Here is a 17,494-nt window from a genome sequence, read left to right as displayed (position 1 = left end):
ATTGAAATCATTACTTTTAAAGCATTTAAACCAGCGTTCACAAGTATCTTGAGATGGAGCATGTTCACCATAAGCTTCCTGAAGTATACAATAACTTTCAGCAGCACTTTTCTTCAACATAAAGTAATGAATTAAAACTTTCCACAAATGTTTTTTTTTTAGCATGAAACTCGACATTTTTAAGCATAAAAGTATCTATGATGTTAACACCTTCAGAAACTTTGACATATGAAGTTTTGAAGCTTGTTGTCAATACAACAAAATAGCATACATATCAAATCGCATATATATCAACATATGTGTAACTCCATCCATTGAAAAAAAATCCGCATTATTAACCAGCACACCTGGTAGTAGTTGTTTCAGTTATTAGATCAACTGTCATATCGCAGCACTCATGTTCAAGTAATATTTATTTTATGGTAATAATTGTTCTACTTCATTATGTCTGGTTGTTAATCCTTTATCGTTCCTAATTTATGAATTAAGCTTTATCATAGGTATGTATGTATAGAAAAAAATGGTGCATCTAGGGTTCTGCACTACTTGCCATTTCAGGCACCCACTGTGGGTATTAAAATGTATCTCCTACAGAAAAGGGGGGACTACTATATTTGCAGGGAGCTTAGAGTCTAAGGGAAATACAGTATTGCAAATGCATTATACCCAAGTATTTACCAACAATTCAGTAGCACTTTCACCTCTTCCATATAACATCTACAGAAGCCTGTTGGCAAGACAATAACCCTGAAGCTAAATCACAATGCCAAGTTTGCAGGTGAGGGGCAGAGAGGTTATTTGACATATCAGAGATCTGATCTTTCTGCTTAAATTATGGCTGAATAAGGGGTTTATCTGGATATCTGTTGAGGGGGAGGGGGACTAATGAATGAGGAAATAAATGTATAGAGAGGTTAACTAATTGGACCAAGATTGCACAGTCAATGAGTGACAAGGTCAAGGCTCTAAACCATGTTGCTCACACTACTGACTTAAGCATCTGATTTCCTTCTCACTGCCTTGTAAGTGCTCAATGTTTGCAGAAAGAGTAGACAAGTGAGCTATCCTTGCAGATGGACCCGGGGGTGAGAGGCAGTGGGCTGCAGTGGACAATCTAGAAATTAGCAGCTGGGCTTCCAGCTATAACTGTCCCACTCACTCACTGGTGATTCAAGAAAGTCACCTCCCCTCTCTGGGCCCCTGTGTCTCCAGCTGCAGAAAGAGAGGAAAGTTTGCAAATATTGTTAGTATCTGAGTTCTTTCTTCAAACCAAGTCTATAGGGAAGGCCAGTAGGTAGGGGCTTATGTACCAGAGAGGACAAGAAAGGCCAGAGCCCTGACTCCTCAGGAGCCCCTCATTCCCCTCCCTCCTCAGTAGCACCCAAGGTGCTGCTCAGAGCCCAGAGCCCTCCTTAGGGAAGCAGGGAGCATGGTTTTAAAACCCCAGAACTAGAGGAACTTAAGATTCTTCTTGGCTTTGCCATTCTATGACTTGCATAAAAGAAATGACCTTGTGCCCTGATGTTATATACCAGTGATTCAACAAAATGGAAATGTGGCTGCAGAGGAACTGACAAAGGATGGCCATCCAGTGAGGTACCAAGAAAGAAGCCTGGCTATAACAGCATGACTTCTCCATCTACCCCAGCCCTCTCCATACACAAATACAAACACATTCCCTAAACATATGACAGGGGAAGATTGCTATCAAATGAGTAATCAGAAGAGTCATACATGTTTTAAAGGAGAAATAGAGTATACTATAAACACATGTAATCAAGACTCTCAAACAATTCTGGGGAACAGTGTATCAGGAAAAAGCTCCATGAGAAAGTGATGTTCACATTGGATCCTGCATGTAGAAGAAATAGGGCCAGGGAAAGAACACTCCAGGTGGATGGGCCAGAGTGTATACAAGTTAGGGAGAAAACCCATGGCTCACAGAAAGAACCATAGAACATGGACAGCAACATGAGAGGGAGAAGAAGCAGGCAAAGGCCGCATTATGCAGGATCTTATACACCATGCTAAGAATTTGTTATTTTGTTTTAAACTCCTGAAAGGCCAGGGTATTCAATGGGTCATTTTCATGGATACTAAAATTACTCAACATGGTGGCAGCAGTGTAGTGGAAAAGATAATTATGGACCAATGTCATCCATGATTAAGTGAAGTGTCCAAGTGGTCAGCAGATGACAGCAATAAGGAGTGACTTGGGGTTATATAGACTGATGGCTTAGAGCTCAAACCATGTATTTCTATTTGAAGTCTTTTTATAAAATGGGAAAGAATGGTCTAAAGGTAGCAATCTGTTAGCAGGAAGGATGCAGTCTGCCAACCCTGCTGGGTGGTGGTCAGTGAAGCGGTCATTCGATCTCTTGGCCAGGAGGGTGAGGAGGTGAGGGGAACACAAGGTTAGTAGGAAGGCTGGGGCTTTCTGACAGCCACTATAATGCTGAAGCAGCTATGTGAACAGAATAGAGAGAGAACCTGGAGGTCTGTTTACCTCACAATCCTATACCCGTTGGCTAAAGATGCTGCTGTAATTTCCTGAGAGATGCTGATCATTTGAACTAAGGTGCTGACAGCAGAGATAAGAAAGGGATAAATATGAAGGATATTGAGTTGTACCCTTGATAATACTTGGCCACATCTAATATGTGAGAAGTGAATAAAGGAGGAGTTAAAGAGGAGAGGTTTCTGGCATAGCCAATTCGAATGATGTTGATACATTCACTGAAGTAGGAAACTGAGTTCAGTTGTGGCAGTCTGGGGCGGCCTACGCGGCTTGAGGTAAATCAGACACGTGCCTACCGTTCTAGCAGAAGGAGAACCCAGCGTCACGACCCCTAGCATCTCCTTTACAGGCCCTGTTTACCCAGGGCTGGGGTTTGTAATGGATGGACCACCTGCATCAGGAGGGTAAGTTGGAAGCCACTCTGCCAGACACTGAGAGGATGTATCTGCCTCCAATTAATTTGGACTCTTTTTAAAGGAACTAGCAAAAACTATGCCAAGAGAGTGGTGACTTATAAAGTGGCCTGCTGGAAGGGAGCCAAAACACTGGGCTTGTTTAATTTAGTGTCTGATCAGGACAAGGTTTGGTGCAGATGGGGGGCCATAGAACTCTACTGAGGAGTGGATTAGGGGCTGAAAATTGAGATTACTAACTTCCAACAATTACTCAATTTAAAACTCAGCCAAAAAGATGTAATTAGTTTTCATATATTTGTTTGGTAATGTTGCCAGCTGCAAACTCCATGATGTTTTACTTCAAAGGGGAAGAAAGAACTAAGAGGAAGGAATATGGGGAAAAAAGGGAAGGGGTCCATCTTATTTTGAAGTTATTATGTTGGTCAGAAGAGTGCTCACACACTCTAGCCTCTTTTCTTTAGTATCATTGTCTTCTCTTCCTTGATGTTCCTGCCCACAAGGTCATGGGTTCCCTCTCGCTCCATTCTGAGGTCCTAGCTTTTCCATACAACTCCATGCAAGGACTGCAGTAGGAGCTACCAAGCTCCAGATCTTAAGTTCTTCCAGATCTCCTTATACCCGTCCTGCCTGCTCCTCTTCCTCCTGTCCCCAGCTTTCTGGCTTTCTCTGATTAGACCATGTCCTCTCTCCTCTTCACTTTGGCTTCATAATTCAGCTTCCTTTTTTTTCCTTTTCCTTTTCTTTTTTTTTTTTTTTTTGCCTGACTCCCAGATTTATAATTTGATTTTAATTCTGGAAATATTTCAAGATAAGGTTTTCAGAATCCTCCCTCTGCCACCTGGCCATTCTCTGAATTCTGACCTGGGAGCCAAGAAGCTGCTGAGCTGTGCCAATCTCAATAGAAGCATTTGGAGTCCCGGCGCGGGTTCCTATGCCCAGGGTCTCTGCCTACTATCTCTATTATATCAAGCATCTACCCAACATTGCCTTTATTAGTTTTTACATCTGTGTTGCCCACTAGATTTAGTGCTTCTCAGGGGTAGGGTGTGTTTTTTATTCATCTTACTGTCTCTAACACCCAATACAGAGCCTGACAGGCAGAAGGTGACCACAGGATATCCACAGTATTGAAAAATGATTTTGTAAGAATTTAGTAAATGACTATATATATATGAATAGAACATTTGCCTATGCAGGACTGACTTAGAGTCCATTCTTTGGACAAAGGCTTGGCTTCAAATCCCAACTTCATGATATAGACAAATAACTTAACCTCCTTGTATCTCAATTTTTAAAAATGATAATAGGAGAACATAATACTTACATATCTCAAAGCTTATATGCTTCCCTCTAAGTGATGCTTAGTTTACCACAAAACTCATCCCCTTTCCTGATTTAATTTCTCAAATATTGCCTGTCTCTCTCTTCCTACTAGAATGTAAACCCCCTGAAAGCATGGATTTCTGCCCGACTTCACTGCTATATCCCTGGAGCCTAGAGAGTGCTGGTTACGTGCTAGGCACTCAATGACTGTAATAACCATATAATAGGGGTGTTGCAAGGATTGGAGATATATATATATATATATTACAGCACTGAGCCTGGCACATGCTAAGTACTCAATAACTACCATCATTATAAAATAAAAAGCAGATTAAGAGGAAACATTACAATAGGTTGATATGTACTCAGAAGATACAGTCAGGTTGGCATGAGCATCTGAACCATAATTTATGTTGAAGGAATGCGTGAAATAATCTGGGGCCCATAGGAACGTATTTTACCTAAGGGCATAGAGCCAGCCTGTGGCAGAACCTAGACAGTATTATTTTTATATAAATTATTCTCTAGTGCTTCCCTTAAATACACTATCAGACTATTTTCTTTGTTAGATACTTCCTTTTTAAGTATCCCTAAGTATGAGAATGTCTCCCTACACCTAATTTTTTCAAAACACACACACATACGCTCACACACACTTTTATGTTCATTTATCAGTCCAATGACATATAAAATGTAGGAGAAAATAGAGGTAAAAATCTCTGTGGCCTTCAGCTGGTCGTAGAGCTCTTAGATAAGACTCCAAATGCATGATCCATAAGTGAAAATCTAATAAACTGGACTTCAAAATTTAAAACTTCTGTCTGCGAAAAGCATAGGTAAGAGACTGAGGGGAAAGATAGGGCATAGATTAGGGGGAAATACTTGCGAAGCTTGTATCTGAAAAGGACTTGCATTCAGAATATATAAGGAACTCTCATTATAAGAACACAAATAACCCAGATGTTTTGTTAAGTTGAACCTGAATTTACTATATGCTCCAATGTTTCCACTCCTAGAAAACAACCCAAGAGAAATGTAATCACATGTACACTCAAACATATGTACATGACTGTTCATAATAGCATTATTCATAATAGCCGAAAGGTGGAAACAATCCCAATGTTCACCAACTGGAAAACAGGTAAAGAAAATGTACATCTTTTCAGTAGAATAGTATTCAGTTGTAAAAATGAATGACCTACTGACACATGCTAAACATGGATGGATATCAAAAACATGCTAAGTGAAAGATGCAAAATGTGACTATATAATATATAATCCCATTTATGTGAAATGTTCAGAAATGGCAAATGTATAGCGTCAGAGAGCAGATTAGTACTTGCCTAGGGAGTGGGAGATAATATGACAAGGGGAACTTTTTGAGATGATACAAATGCTCTAAAATGGAATCATGGTAACAGCTGTAAAACTATTCATTTACTAAAAATCATCGAATTATACCTTACATTGGTGAATTTTATGGTATGTAAATTATACTTCAACAAAGTTGTTAAAACAACCAAGAAAAAAAAAGTATTTATCTTAAATATCAGATTGTGGCCTTGATGCATGTACAAAGGGATTTTGTTTGGTGGGGTTAGAAGGAGCCACTGGTGAATTACAAAATAAAGTGCCACTAGTATATAATTAGTAGCAGTAGCAGCCATGCCCTTGAAGATTAATAGTTACAGTGCTAGAAATTCAAAATCTTGCTTATTGCCTGGTCTCCCTAAGATCTGGATGTCGGCATGTTTAGCCTTCCCACTTGCAATTATCCTCCCTACAAATTGAAATAGGATTAACTAATTATAGTGGTGCCTTCAGACATAAACCACATCAAACACCCTGCTAACCAAGAATTGTCCTATCTGCAAAAGTATGCCAGAGAGCTTTAAAATCTCTGGTATCTGTTTTGAGGCCCAGAACAAGGGGACTAAGCCAGCCCATAAAACCTCCATAACCTTATTTTCTTAAGATGCTGCTTTTAATAAGATAATCCTTTTATCAAATATATATATATTGTGGGTCTCAGTAGGTCCAACATAGAAATCAGCAGTAGGTCTATCAAAGCACCAGGACTCAGTGCTAGAGGCCATGGATTTAAATCTTGGTCCTGACATGAACTAGCCTGTAGCTTTAGCCAAGTAATTTAACTTTTTAGCCTTAGATTATTTAATCCCCCAAATGGGATAATCCTGCCTACTCCATAAAACTATTTTGAGAAATAAGAAAAATAGTATGTACAAAGTGCCTGACCCAGCAGGCACTTTATATATGTGTTGAATCTGAATAAAGGATATAGCCACAATTCCTTGATATGACAAAGCTTTCCAGAGATTGGTCCCACTCTTCCTAACTATTCTAATCTTCCACTAGGAAAATTCCCTATTCCACTCAACTCAGACTTCTTCCCAACTACCACCTTGCAGTGAATCAGGCTGCTTCCTGTTTTCTGGCAACCTCCTCCCCTACTGTATTCAGTAACCCTAACATCGTTCAAGACTCAGCTTAAAGCCCATCTTTTCCATGATGTTTAGTCTGACCACTGACTCTTTGTTTAAATATATTTTTACTAGAGGCCCAGTGCACAAATTTGTGCATGTGTGGTGTCCCTTGGCCTGGCCGGCGATTGGGGGCAATAGGGGCCATCTCACCCAGTCCAAGCCAACCTGGGTGGCCAGCCGGAGAGGGGCCATGGGAGGGCTCCAGGACGTGTCTAGCCTTCTCGCCTAGTCCTGATTGGCTGGACCCCAGAAGCAAGCTAAACTACTGGTTGGAGCTTCTGCCCCCCTGGTGGTCAGTGCACATCATAGCAACTAGTGGGTCATACACTTAGTATGTTATGCTTTTATTATATAGGATTGATTTCAGAGAGGAAAGGGAAAGGGAGAGATACAAATATCAGTGATGAGAGAGAATCATTGATCAGCTGCCTCCAGCACGCTCCACAATGGGGATCAAGCCTGCAACCCAGGCATATGCCCAGACTGGGGATTGAACTGTGATCTCCTAGTTCATAGGTCGATGCTCAACCACTGAGCCACACCACTGGATTGACCATTAAATCTTTAAACAACTCATGAGATACTTAATTATATACTTTAACAATATTATATATACTGGGGGTTAGGGGAGGCCAGAGGAATGTCAAAGGGGGGGTGGGGAAGAAGGAGACATATGTAATACTCTTTGTAATACTTTAAGCAATAAAAAAAGTATTATATCTGTTTGAACATGTCTTATTTCCTTTGGTATAGAATGCATTTCTAGAAGTACACCAAGACTTGTATACCTCATTATATATCCCCACAGTGACTCTCACAGGGTCTGAAATAGGACAGGGATCTCAAATTATTTGTTTTATCTAACTGAGGGATTCCTCAAAAGATAATTTGAAAACCCCTATTAAAGTCAATCTTTGTCATTTTATAGATGAAAATCTTGTCCTCAGATAGGAGAAGTAATATTCAAGGTCATATGAATACTTTGGTATTAGAGCTGGAAGCATAATTCAGGTCTCCTGAGGCAGAGACCAAGGCTGTCCTTCAACATCAGTTCTCCACATGTTTAGGACTACAGCTTTTAGCTGGAAACATGGTCACTCAGGATGAAAACTTCATCTCTTATCCTCCCTTTAGCTAAATGTGGATAAAAGTGTAAGAGTCACCTAACTGCATCTTCTCTTTTCTCCCACTAATCCCTTCATCCTTGCTGCCTGGAACATGGATGTGATGATACAACTCCACAGTGAATCATGAGATTGAGGGCCATGACCCAGAGATGGCAGAGCAGAAAGCTGAAAGAACCTGATACCCTAAGGTTTTCAAGGACCAAAACCAGAGCCAAACTGAACTGCCTACATCTAGACTTTTATATGGGAAAAAAATAAACTTCTATCTTATTTATGTTGCTGTCACCTTAGATATATATTTGAATATTATTGGCAGCTTAACTGATTCTATTATCCCTCCTATCAACTCTTTGATGCTCTTAGCTGTTCACATTGCCTCTAGACATATATCATAAGCTATTCTTTCATTCATTCAAGAATTCACTCAATAGCCATTCAAAGTTCATGGACATTCTGCCTAGCATAAATCTAAGAGGGGACTATGGTGGACACAAGGATTAAATGTACAGACACTGCGCTTAAAAGTTATGGGCATTGGATGAACTTCTCACTCTCTTAATTCATATCATGGTTCTTATGCCTGGCAAACATTAATCTCAGAATTTCTCTGGCAGTCCCATCTCAAATAATCTCACTGTTTCCAGTAACATTCTGTTGACCAGACCATTTGTGCTTAATATATTCCAGTTGCCTCTCTACATCCATTCTCTGCCCTTATCCGCTCTTTTCTTTGCCCAGGGAGGCTTATCTGTGTGGGTTACATCCATGGGCTCTCTTGCCCTCTGATTTCTGGTTGGGTTGGTCAATAAGAACCACTGGAAAGAGATCATAGGGAAGTAAGAGAATGAGCTCTATGTATTTATTTTTCTAACCTCCCTCCCTGTGGGGTCATTTTAGGCCCACTTTGTTCCTCAACTGAAGGCCACTGTCCCACTCAGGGTGGCCCACAACATGACTCTTTACTATTGGGTTCTGGTAACCATTCCTTCCCTTCACACCATTGAAGCTATTACTAGCTCCAGGGAATGGCACTATATCCTGCGGTTTCCCCACACACTGCCCACACCTTGTAAATAGCCCATTTATTAAGCCCTACACAAATGATCCTAATGTGAGGCTGCCATCTGTTTCCTGCTAGCAGGCTGGCTGATACAACATGCGTCCCAATTTTCAGTTCAAAATATGTAGGCACTAGACATACAGCACCCATCAGAATCATCATTAAGAAAGGTGTTAGAGTAAAGGGAAGATATTTAGCAAAATTTAGTGCATAGAGAATCTCAGACTATAAGAATAGCATCATGACCACTAACTTTTGATACAAGATTTGGTTCTCATGTACCTGAGCTATGCACAGTCCTCTTCATGTATATATTTTCTTGGGGGTGGGGGGTCGGGGGGGGTGTATCCTGGACCAAACACTGTTTTTCAAGCAGTCTAGTCTTAAAATATTTTATTTAGAAGTGGAACCCAATTCTAGATGGAACCCACAGTCACTGGGCAAATAAATTTTTCCACCAACATGTATCAGAAACTCAAGTATAGTATTTTCTGCCAATTCCACCAGTATCTTCATTTAGGATCATTAAAGTGCTAAATATACCTATTTCATAAGCACAATCCACATTTGTTGAAGAGTGAAATGTAAAACCAAATTATCATTTCTTATTCTTTACTAGTAATCAAAGTATTGCTGATTACAGAGACCAAAACCTATGCATCCAATGTGAAGAACAATTTCAGATGCTGGGTCGTGCAGGGAGGGCAAGAGGAAAGGAGAAGAGAAAGGTGTGGTAGACAGAACAATGCACCCCCCTCCGAAAATGTCCAAATCTTAATCCCTAGAACCTCTGAATATGTTATCTTACATGAAAAAAGGGACTTCATAGACATGATTAAGTTAAAGATCCTGAGATGGACATACTCTTCCAGATTATGTGGGTGAGCCTAATATAAATCACAAGGGTCCTTAGAAGTGAAAGAGGGAGACAGGAAATTTGGTGTCAGAGTGATGCAGCATGAGAAAGACTCAAGCCACCATTGCTGGCCTAGAAGATGGAGGGGAACCATAAGCCAAGGAATGCAAGCAGACTCTAGAACAGGGGTGGGGAACCTTTGTTCTGCCATGGGCCATTTGGATATCTGTCACATCCTTTGCTAAATATAATGAACTTAATATAAATTTATATTGCTATGGAAAAAAAGCTCCTACATTCATGAATTTTGAGCCCCTCCTGTGGTTGCCTTGGCAGGGCCAGACCAAATGATTTTGTGGGCCTTATACAGCCGGAGCTGTACATTCCCCACCCCTTTTCTTGAAACTAGAAAAGGCAGGAAAATGAATTCTCCCCAAGAGCCTGTAGAAGGAATGCAGACCTGCTGATATCCTGGTTTTAGACCAGTGTGACCAAGTTTATCCTAAACTGTAAGATAATAAATTGGTGTTGTTTTAAGCCACCAAGTTTATGGAAACTTGTTACATCAGCAACAGAAAACTGATACAGAGTGTATGACTGAAATGTCCAGACCTGAAAGCTACCAGGGGAAGGAAGAGGGGCTGGGAACTGATGGACGGCGGAGTCAGACCACATTGCGGGCAGTACATCCAAACTGTGCACCACTTGAGAACCTGCACTGTTGGCAAGTTAAATTCACTAAAAAACAAATCTGCTCTTCATCTCAGAGGCTCACACTCATAAAATGCTCCCATGCCCTTTGTGTCACCCAGTAGAAGCATTTTCTTTTTCTCAGAGTTTCTGGAAATTAGCAAAACTGTGTTTTGTGAGAGATCTTTATCGGCTTCATTCAAAAGGATACGCATCTGTCTTATACCTTATTCTGTAGCTTCCTGGTGGCCATATTGTAGCAATGAATTACACATTAAAAACAACAATTTTTAAAAGTTCCAAAGAACAGAGTCTATAGAGCACCAGTACCCATTATTTGCATTCTATGAAAACCCACGGCATGCTCTCCCACAGCTGCCTGTCTCTGAATGGGCCTTACCACGCTCTGGCCCAGCTGCTCCCGAAAGAAATAATCCATGTTTCTCTTCTGCAGGCTGTCAAGGTAATGCTGAAAGCGGGTGTATGTATATGGGTAGCAGTAGGCAAATTGGTAAACATCTTCTTCTCGGTCAAAACAAAATGCAAAGGACATCACATAATTCTTCCTATGGTCTGGGCAACGGTAGTAGTAAACATTTTTAGGTGGCAGCCTTTGCCTGAAAGATACAAAGAAAGACATTTGGGTATTTCAGACAATCGTTCTAGCTTCAAATGGGAATAAGCAGAAATAAATGCACAAGAAAAACTATAACATCAAGACCTCAGGTGGTAGCCAGGGACAACAGCTCACACCACCTGTGGTCGCCAAGAGACTGGAATCTGGCAGCACTCTTCAAATTCCAGCCCTACCCTTTGTCAGCTGCTTGGACAATGCAATGTTACAGAAAGCTGAGCAAGTGGTATTCATTGTTTATTCTTATTGTGAGCACCTTTTATATGCCCAGGCATCACGCTAGACTCTTGATGTGTGAGGGTAAATAAGATAGGCAAGGTGTTGTCCTCATGGAGTATATCCTATAGTGGGAAGCACTCAATAAAATATTAAAACTAAGTATACAAAATAGTCATAGACTCTAAAAATGCTTTGAGGGGAAATAAAGAGTGTGATAATATAATGACATCAATATGGGATGCCTGCTTTTTCTAGGAGAGTCAGGTCTTTGTATTATAAGACTATTTCAGACCTCTCAAAAGAATGTGCATTGTGAATATTCAAGGGAGGAGAAATTATTCAACACTTCTTTAGATTATTACTATTATTTTTCTACAGAACATTTCACGAGACTAGTTTTCCACAGAAGCACTTTGGGAAATTCTGCTTTTAAAATATGCTGTGCAGGCAATTTTGCTAAGCCATCATGCTCATTCTCCAAAAAGGAATACTAAAACCATACACGAGAAAAGGCAAAATGTTCCAGTCATAATTCCTATAACTTCTTTATATTCTCCCACCTCACAGGTTCACTACACCCCGCCACGCTGTATGACATTGAAAGCATTCACACGTACAAAGAAGGCCTCTCATTTCTGTCCCTTCAAATCCTGTTAATCGTACAAAACCCCTCACAAACTGTGCCTTTCCCAGGGTCATCCATTGACAATTTGAGGCCAGTTCAGCTCCCACATTTTGTAGTAACTTGCTCTTTTATTGACTGCTTCCTAAGTCTTATCCATCAGGATCAGTTTGGAAGATGATTGAGGACAAACACATTGTTTGTTTGTTTGTTTATTTGTTTGTTTGTTTGTTTTTGGGGGGCGAGGGGTTCTGGCACAGTGGATGGGAGTTGTGAGGTTCACCTGGAATGGCTTAGCATTCAACTGAGAAGCCAAGAGGCACAAAAACATATGGAGGAAAGTGTGAGGAGGAGGGCACCAGGCATGAGGTTGATACAGAGAAGCATCAATCAGATGCTCAAACCTCAGAGGGAAGGTAGGGGAGGGTGGGGGTAATGGGGAGAGATCAACTAAAGGACTTGTATGCATGCATTAAGCATAAGCGATGGATGCAGACAACAGGGGGTGAAGGTGAGGACAAGACTGGGGGGCGGGTGAGGGGACAATAGGGGGATAAAGGCACATTTGTAATACCTTAATCAATAAAAAAAAATTTTAAAAAGTGAGATGATTAACCATAGAGCTGCCTCAGAGAAAGTGGAAAGTTTTGGTCAGAGAAGTAAGCTGGAGAGAGAACAGACAGAGAGGATAGATGATGGTCTACATTTGTAATGTGATTGAACGTGCAGGAATATGAGGTTGCTGGAATAAGCTAGTCTCAGGGTTTCAGAGTTGTATGCAGGGAGAATGCTAGTGAAAGTGGCTTTGAGGTCTCCAGCCAAAGTTCTGTGATAGTCACTTCAGGCCCTGACTCAGAGGTGTGAGTCTGAGCCTCTCAGAGCACAAGGTGAGCATGCCTTCATCCCCAAGTGATTCCTACAGTCATAGGTCCCTCAGGTTATGATGCTGATCTTTTCAACTCTTCATTTACTAGTATATCTGATAAGGGCCCATGCTTTAAATCTAATCACCTCAGTTTTCTCCTATTCTAGCCAAGTTTAGTAACTTGACTCTGAGATCCTGCCATATCCACCAAATTTGATTATGTGCTATCAGGAGAATTCATCTAATGCCTACAGCTGTCACAGCTTCCCTCCTGAGTGGGTCGGATGCCTAACCCGATTTGCAGACAGAGTGAAGGTAATGGGCCCTGGGGTAATCATTCAAGGAAGCTGAGATGTTGCTCAGGGCTTAGATTTTCCAGACCCTGCTACAGGCACAAACAAAAATCTATGTGAGAAGGGCTCAGCAGGACAAATTCATGAGGGCTTTCAAGTACTAGTAATGCAAAGAATAAAGGAAAAGAGGAATGGGAGTGTGTGGGAGAAATGTGTCTCTCATTTGGAATGCACTTCTGGTTTTCTCTTATTTTGCTTTTTATAGTTTCACTGTCTCAGGCATGGTGTTAAATGTTTTATATGCATTATCATTTAATCATTGCAATAACTCTCTGAGCTAGAGGCTATTAACATTCATTTTACACAGCTGAGAAAATAGAAGCTCAGAGAGGTAAAATTCCCCGGGGGTTGCAATGTTAGTAAGCAGCAGTCTGTAGCAGACATAGGCTAGTGCAGTGGTCGGCAAACCATGGCCCCTTGAGTATGGCTCTTCCACAAAATACCACGTGTGGGCATGCCCATACAGTGCGATTGAAACTTCGTGGCCACACTCAAGGGGCCAAAGAGCCGCATGTGGCTCGCGAGCTGCAGTTTGCTGACCACTGGGCTAGTGCAACTCTGAAGTCTGTGCTCAAGGTCCCTGTAGCATCTTGTCACTCAGCTTTCTCCCCTTACCACCCGACTCAGAGTTTTACCTCCTGCTTCCAGATAAATCTGATCACACAGTACTCGCCCTAAAACTCTCCAAACAACTCTGCTTCCTCACATGGCAGTTTGGCCCACAACACTCCCCGAGATCACCCTGAAATCCCAGAATCAACAGCCATTTCTCCATCCTTGTGCCTATATTTTATTTATATGAGCAAATTAAGTCCCTAACACAAGTTTGTGTCATACCTCCAATACCTCTGTGTCTTTGTATTTGGTATTTCCTCACCTTGGACTGCCTGTCCTGCCATCTTAATTACTTGGTAAACTCTGACTCACAGATGTGGTATATTATAGATTGTCAATAAAGGTTTAAATATTTTTAAATTAACTAATTGATTAATAAACAAACGAATGTATAAATAAATGCCTATCCTTTAACATACCTCCTCAGAAGCCTTCTCTGACTATTCATTCTTCATTAATTTTCTCTACTTTGACATATATTTAAACATGTCTTATCACCTGGTTTGTTTCTTAACAATGAGCATCAAAAGTAAATGGAAGTTTCTTCAAAGAAAAGGTAGGATTCTTGAGTACAGGAACAACGTCACCTTTTCCTTCTCTCGCTAGCAGTGGTATAGAGAGGTGTCAAATAATACTTGCTTATTCTAAAAAGCAATGGTAAAAGAAAAAGGAGACTCGTCTCCTAAGATAAATGGTAGGAATCACAGGGGCCAAATCTTAACTCAGCATGAAGTCAAGACTCTTTTAACACTGGGCTGAAGGGAAAGAATAAAGGTCTACATCACAGGGGAGGACAAATGTGGGAAGCTTCAAGGCATCCCATAAAGAAAGTTCCTGTACTTGGTGCGAGGTTAGACAAGGCAGCCTTCTGATCTCATTTAACACAGATAGTCTGAGATACCAATGAAAGCAATAATGATAATAATAATACTAATTCTTCTCACCGAAACCGGTTTGGCTCAGTGGATAGAGCGTCGGCCTGCGGACTGAAGGGTCCCAGGTTCGATTCCGGTCAAGGGCGTGTACCTTGGTTGCGGGCACATCCCCAGTGGGAGGTGTGCAGGAAGCAGCTGATTGATGTCTCTCTCTCATCGATGTTTCTAACTCTCTGTCTCTCTCCCTTCCTCTCTGAAAAAAATCAATAAAATATATTAAAAAAAATAATAATACTAATTCTTAATATGTATATTAGGAATTATATTATTCACTGACCATGTGCTAGGCCATTCTAAGTATTTTATAATGTATTAACTCCTTTAATTCTCACAACAATCCTCTGAAGTTATTCCTATTATCTCTATGATAGCATAAAAATAAGGCAGGATAGGGTCAAGAATGCATGACTCCACTGAAGACTCTGGGAAGGAAATAGTCCATAATACCTGATCCCGCCAGAGATTCAGGAAGAGTCTAAGACCTGTGTGCTCTCAGAACTCAGTGACTACAGGGTGGCCCAGCTCTTGGAACAAGCCATCATCCTGGATCCTTCCTGGTGACTGAAGAGGACCTGTAACTCACATCCTCAGATTCAGATGAGTGTGCACATGTGGATGAGTGAGCACACACACTCAATCATAGTATACCTACTTTTCTATGATAGCCCAATTTTCATTCTATCCATTTGACTGCATTAGACTGAGCACTACATGAGAGCAGGTCTGTATATTACTCATATTTGGTTCTGCAGGATCTATCCAGAGCCTTGCATGAAGGAAGTGTTCAAGAATGATTATGTATTGAATAAACTAATATATTCATGGTTAACTTTAAGAGATTAACAACTACAGTAAATAATTTAGACACACCAGCCAATATAGATTGTGAACTCCCCATATGAAGCTGTGAGGCTTTCCCTGAATACATTATCTTCTCAAAAGCCCTCCTGCCTTTTTAAAGTGTTGATTTATCTTTAATCGCCTTTCCCATACTTTTTCTATATAATGAATTCTTATGTAGAAAAGTAAGGCCCAGTTCACATGACATTTCCTCTTTGAAGTCTTTGTCAGCAACTCCAGGATGCATGAATTGCTCTAAATACTAATTGCAGATATGGCTGTTATTTCTGATTCATCTCAAAATCAATAGCACTTAGCACAGAGATTGGCCCTGATGAGGAGTTCAAAACATGTTTCTTAAATGAATGAGTGAATTTATAACTTAATGAATGAATGATTTCTTCCCGTTTACCATCCTCTGTGCCTTTTCTCCAAAATGTCAGTTCAATGCATCTTTGTTTTGGAGGTTACCTGAGCACAGAGGAGAACCCCAGAACCTACAGGAGTACAGGGTTCTCTAAAACAACAACATTCTATATCCTCCTCAGGAGCCTGAAAGACAAGAGCCCTGATTTCCTCTCCAATCAAGCAGGAAATAGGGATACAGGTAGAAGAATTCCAAACCCTGGGTCTTCTTTAACAGTAGACAAACTTTTTCCTTCAAATTAGCAGAAAGGAGAATAATAAAGAATCAATCTTTTCAGGTTGCAATCCTAAAGGAAGTATGCAAAACAAAGTCACTCAGATACCTCCACAGGGAGTAACATATATTACATACCTCCTGTATGCAAATACTGTGCTACTTGTTTGATGTGCAGTATGGTTTGATTGATAAACATATATTCTTCTCCCATACCAAGGTTATGCTATCTGAAATTCATTCAACAATTGCAACTGCAGAAAACAGTCTCTTGGTTCCACAAGTTCATCTCCCTAGATGTGGGAAGCAAACTGGCATCTGGTTTCACAGGATTGAAATAGAGGTAAGATTTCAATTCCTTTTCCCTTCATGAGGGCAACTGAGTCTCTGGTTTGTGATCCATGCCAACACATGGCCTTTAGTCTATGATTGGCTGGAACAACCCAGACTATCACCTGGTTTCAGCCAATTGGCCTCCTCCTTTTCTTCTCTGGCATCTGGCACAGCCAGACCCTTGGCATGGATGCCCACATTATAAACCCACCCTCCCTAGGCAAACAGGCCCTGCTCCTAATTCCAATCTTATCTGCCCCTGAATAATTATAATAGGGCTCCTGTCACCAGCATATCTATTCTTATCTTTCTCCTCACTTTGTCACAGCTAATCTCTGGGTGAGTCATAGGGAGGGGGAGAGAGAGTGAGGGAGAGCTCAGATACAGGAAACACATTTTTACACTGGTGTCTAATCAGATTACCATCTTATCAGGGGCTGATGGGCACTGCTGGTGGGAGGGAAGAGACAGTGCCACATATTGCCAGAGAGTTTTGGATAACAAAAACACACTGCTTGATTTCTGAATTAACCTTTTTGTCCTACACACTCTATTGTTTATTTTTCAGAGTTTATTTTATGTGTAGAATTTTTTTTTTGACTCTGCCTTCTGGAGGACACCTACACACTGTGGCAGCAGCTGCTTCTATTAATTTCAAGCCATTAAAAAAATTAAAATTAAACCCAATTACTTTGGCTGGTTTAGAGCCCGGAAATAGCTGAGACTGATTATTCCCCCTGGTCATGAACAGCAACACTATTCCTACCTATGTGTGGCTGCTGGCAGAGTGCTAATGCAGCCAGAAACTCTCTGGGTAGGCTCCCAGCCAGCAGGAGAGCCTCTAAGTCACCTATCTGTCTTCTCCAATCCAGATGCCTAAGGAGAAAACACTGGACAAGAACTAGGTGTTGGCTTATGGTCTAAAGCTGTTGTCTGGGCAGGAC

The 17,494-nt window shown here is 40.9% G+C and overlaps 1 protein-coding gene across 1 annotated transcript in view; it reads right to left on the bottom strand.

Annotated features, from left to right (window-relative positions):
• Positions 1-17,494, bottom strand: part of AGBL4 (ATP/GTP binding protein-like 4) — a 646,044-nt gene that overhangs the window by 424,564 nt on the left and 203,986 nt on the right. Inside the window, exon 3 of the mRNA XM_015563308.1 lies at positions 10,895-11,111. Within this exon, the coding sequence (XP_015418794.1) occupies positions 10,895-11,111 (217 nt within the window). The remainder of the gene's footprint in view (positions 1-10,894; positions 11,112-17,494) is intronic.

This window comes from Myotis davidii, unplaced genomic scaffold (assembly GCF_000327345.1).
Source record: "Myotis davidii unplaced genomic scaffold, ASM32734v1 scaffold539, whole genome shotgun sequence".
Taxonomy (NCBI): Eukaryota; Metazoa; Chordata; class Mammalia; order Chiroptera; family Vespertilionidae; genus Myotis; species Myotis davidii.
This window is presented reverse-complemented; position numbering and strand designations above follow the sequence as displayed.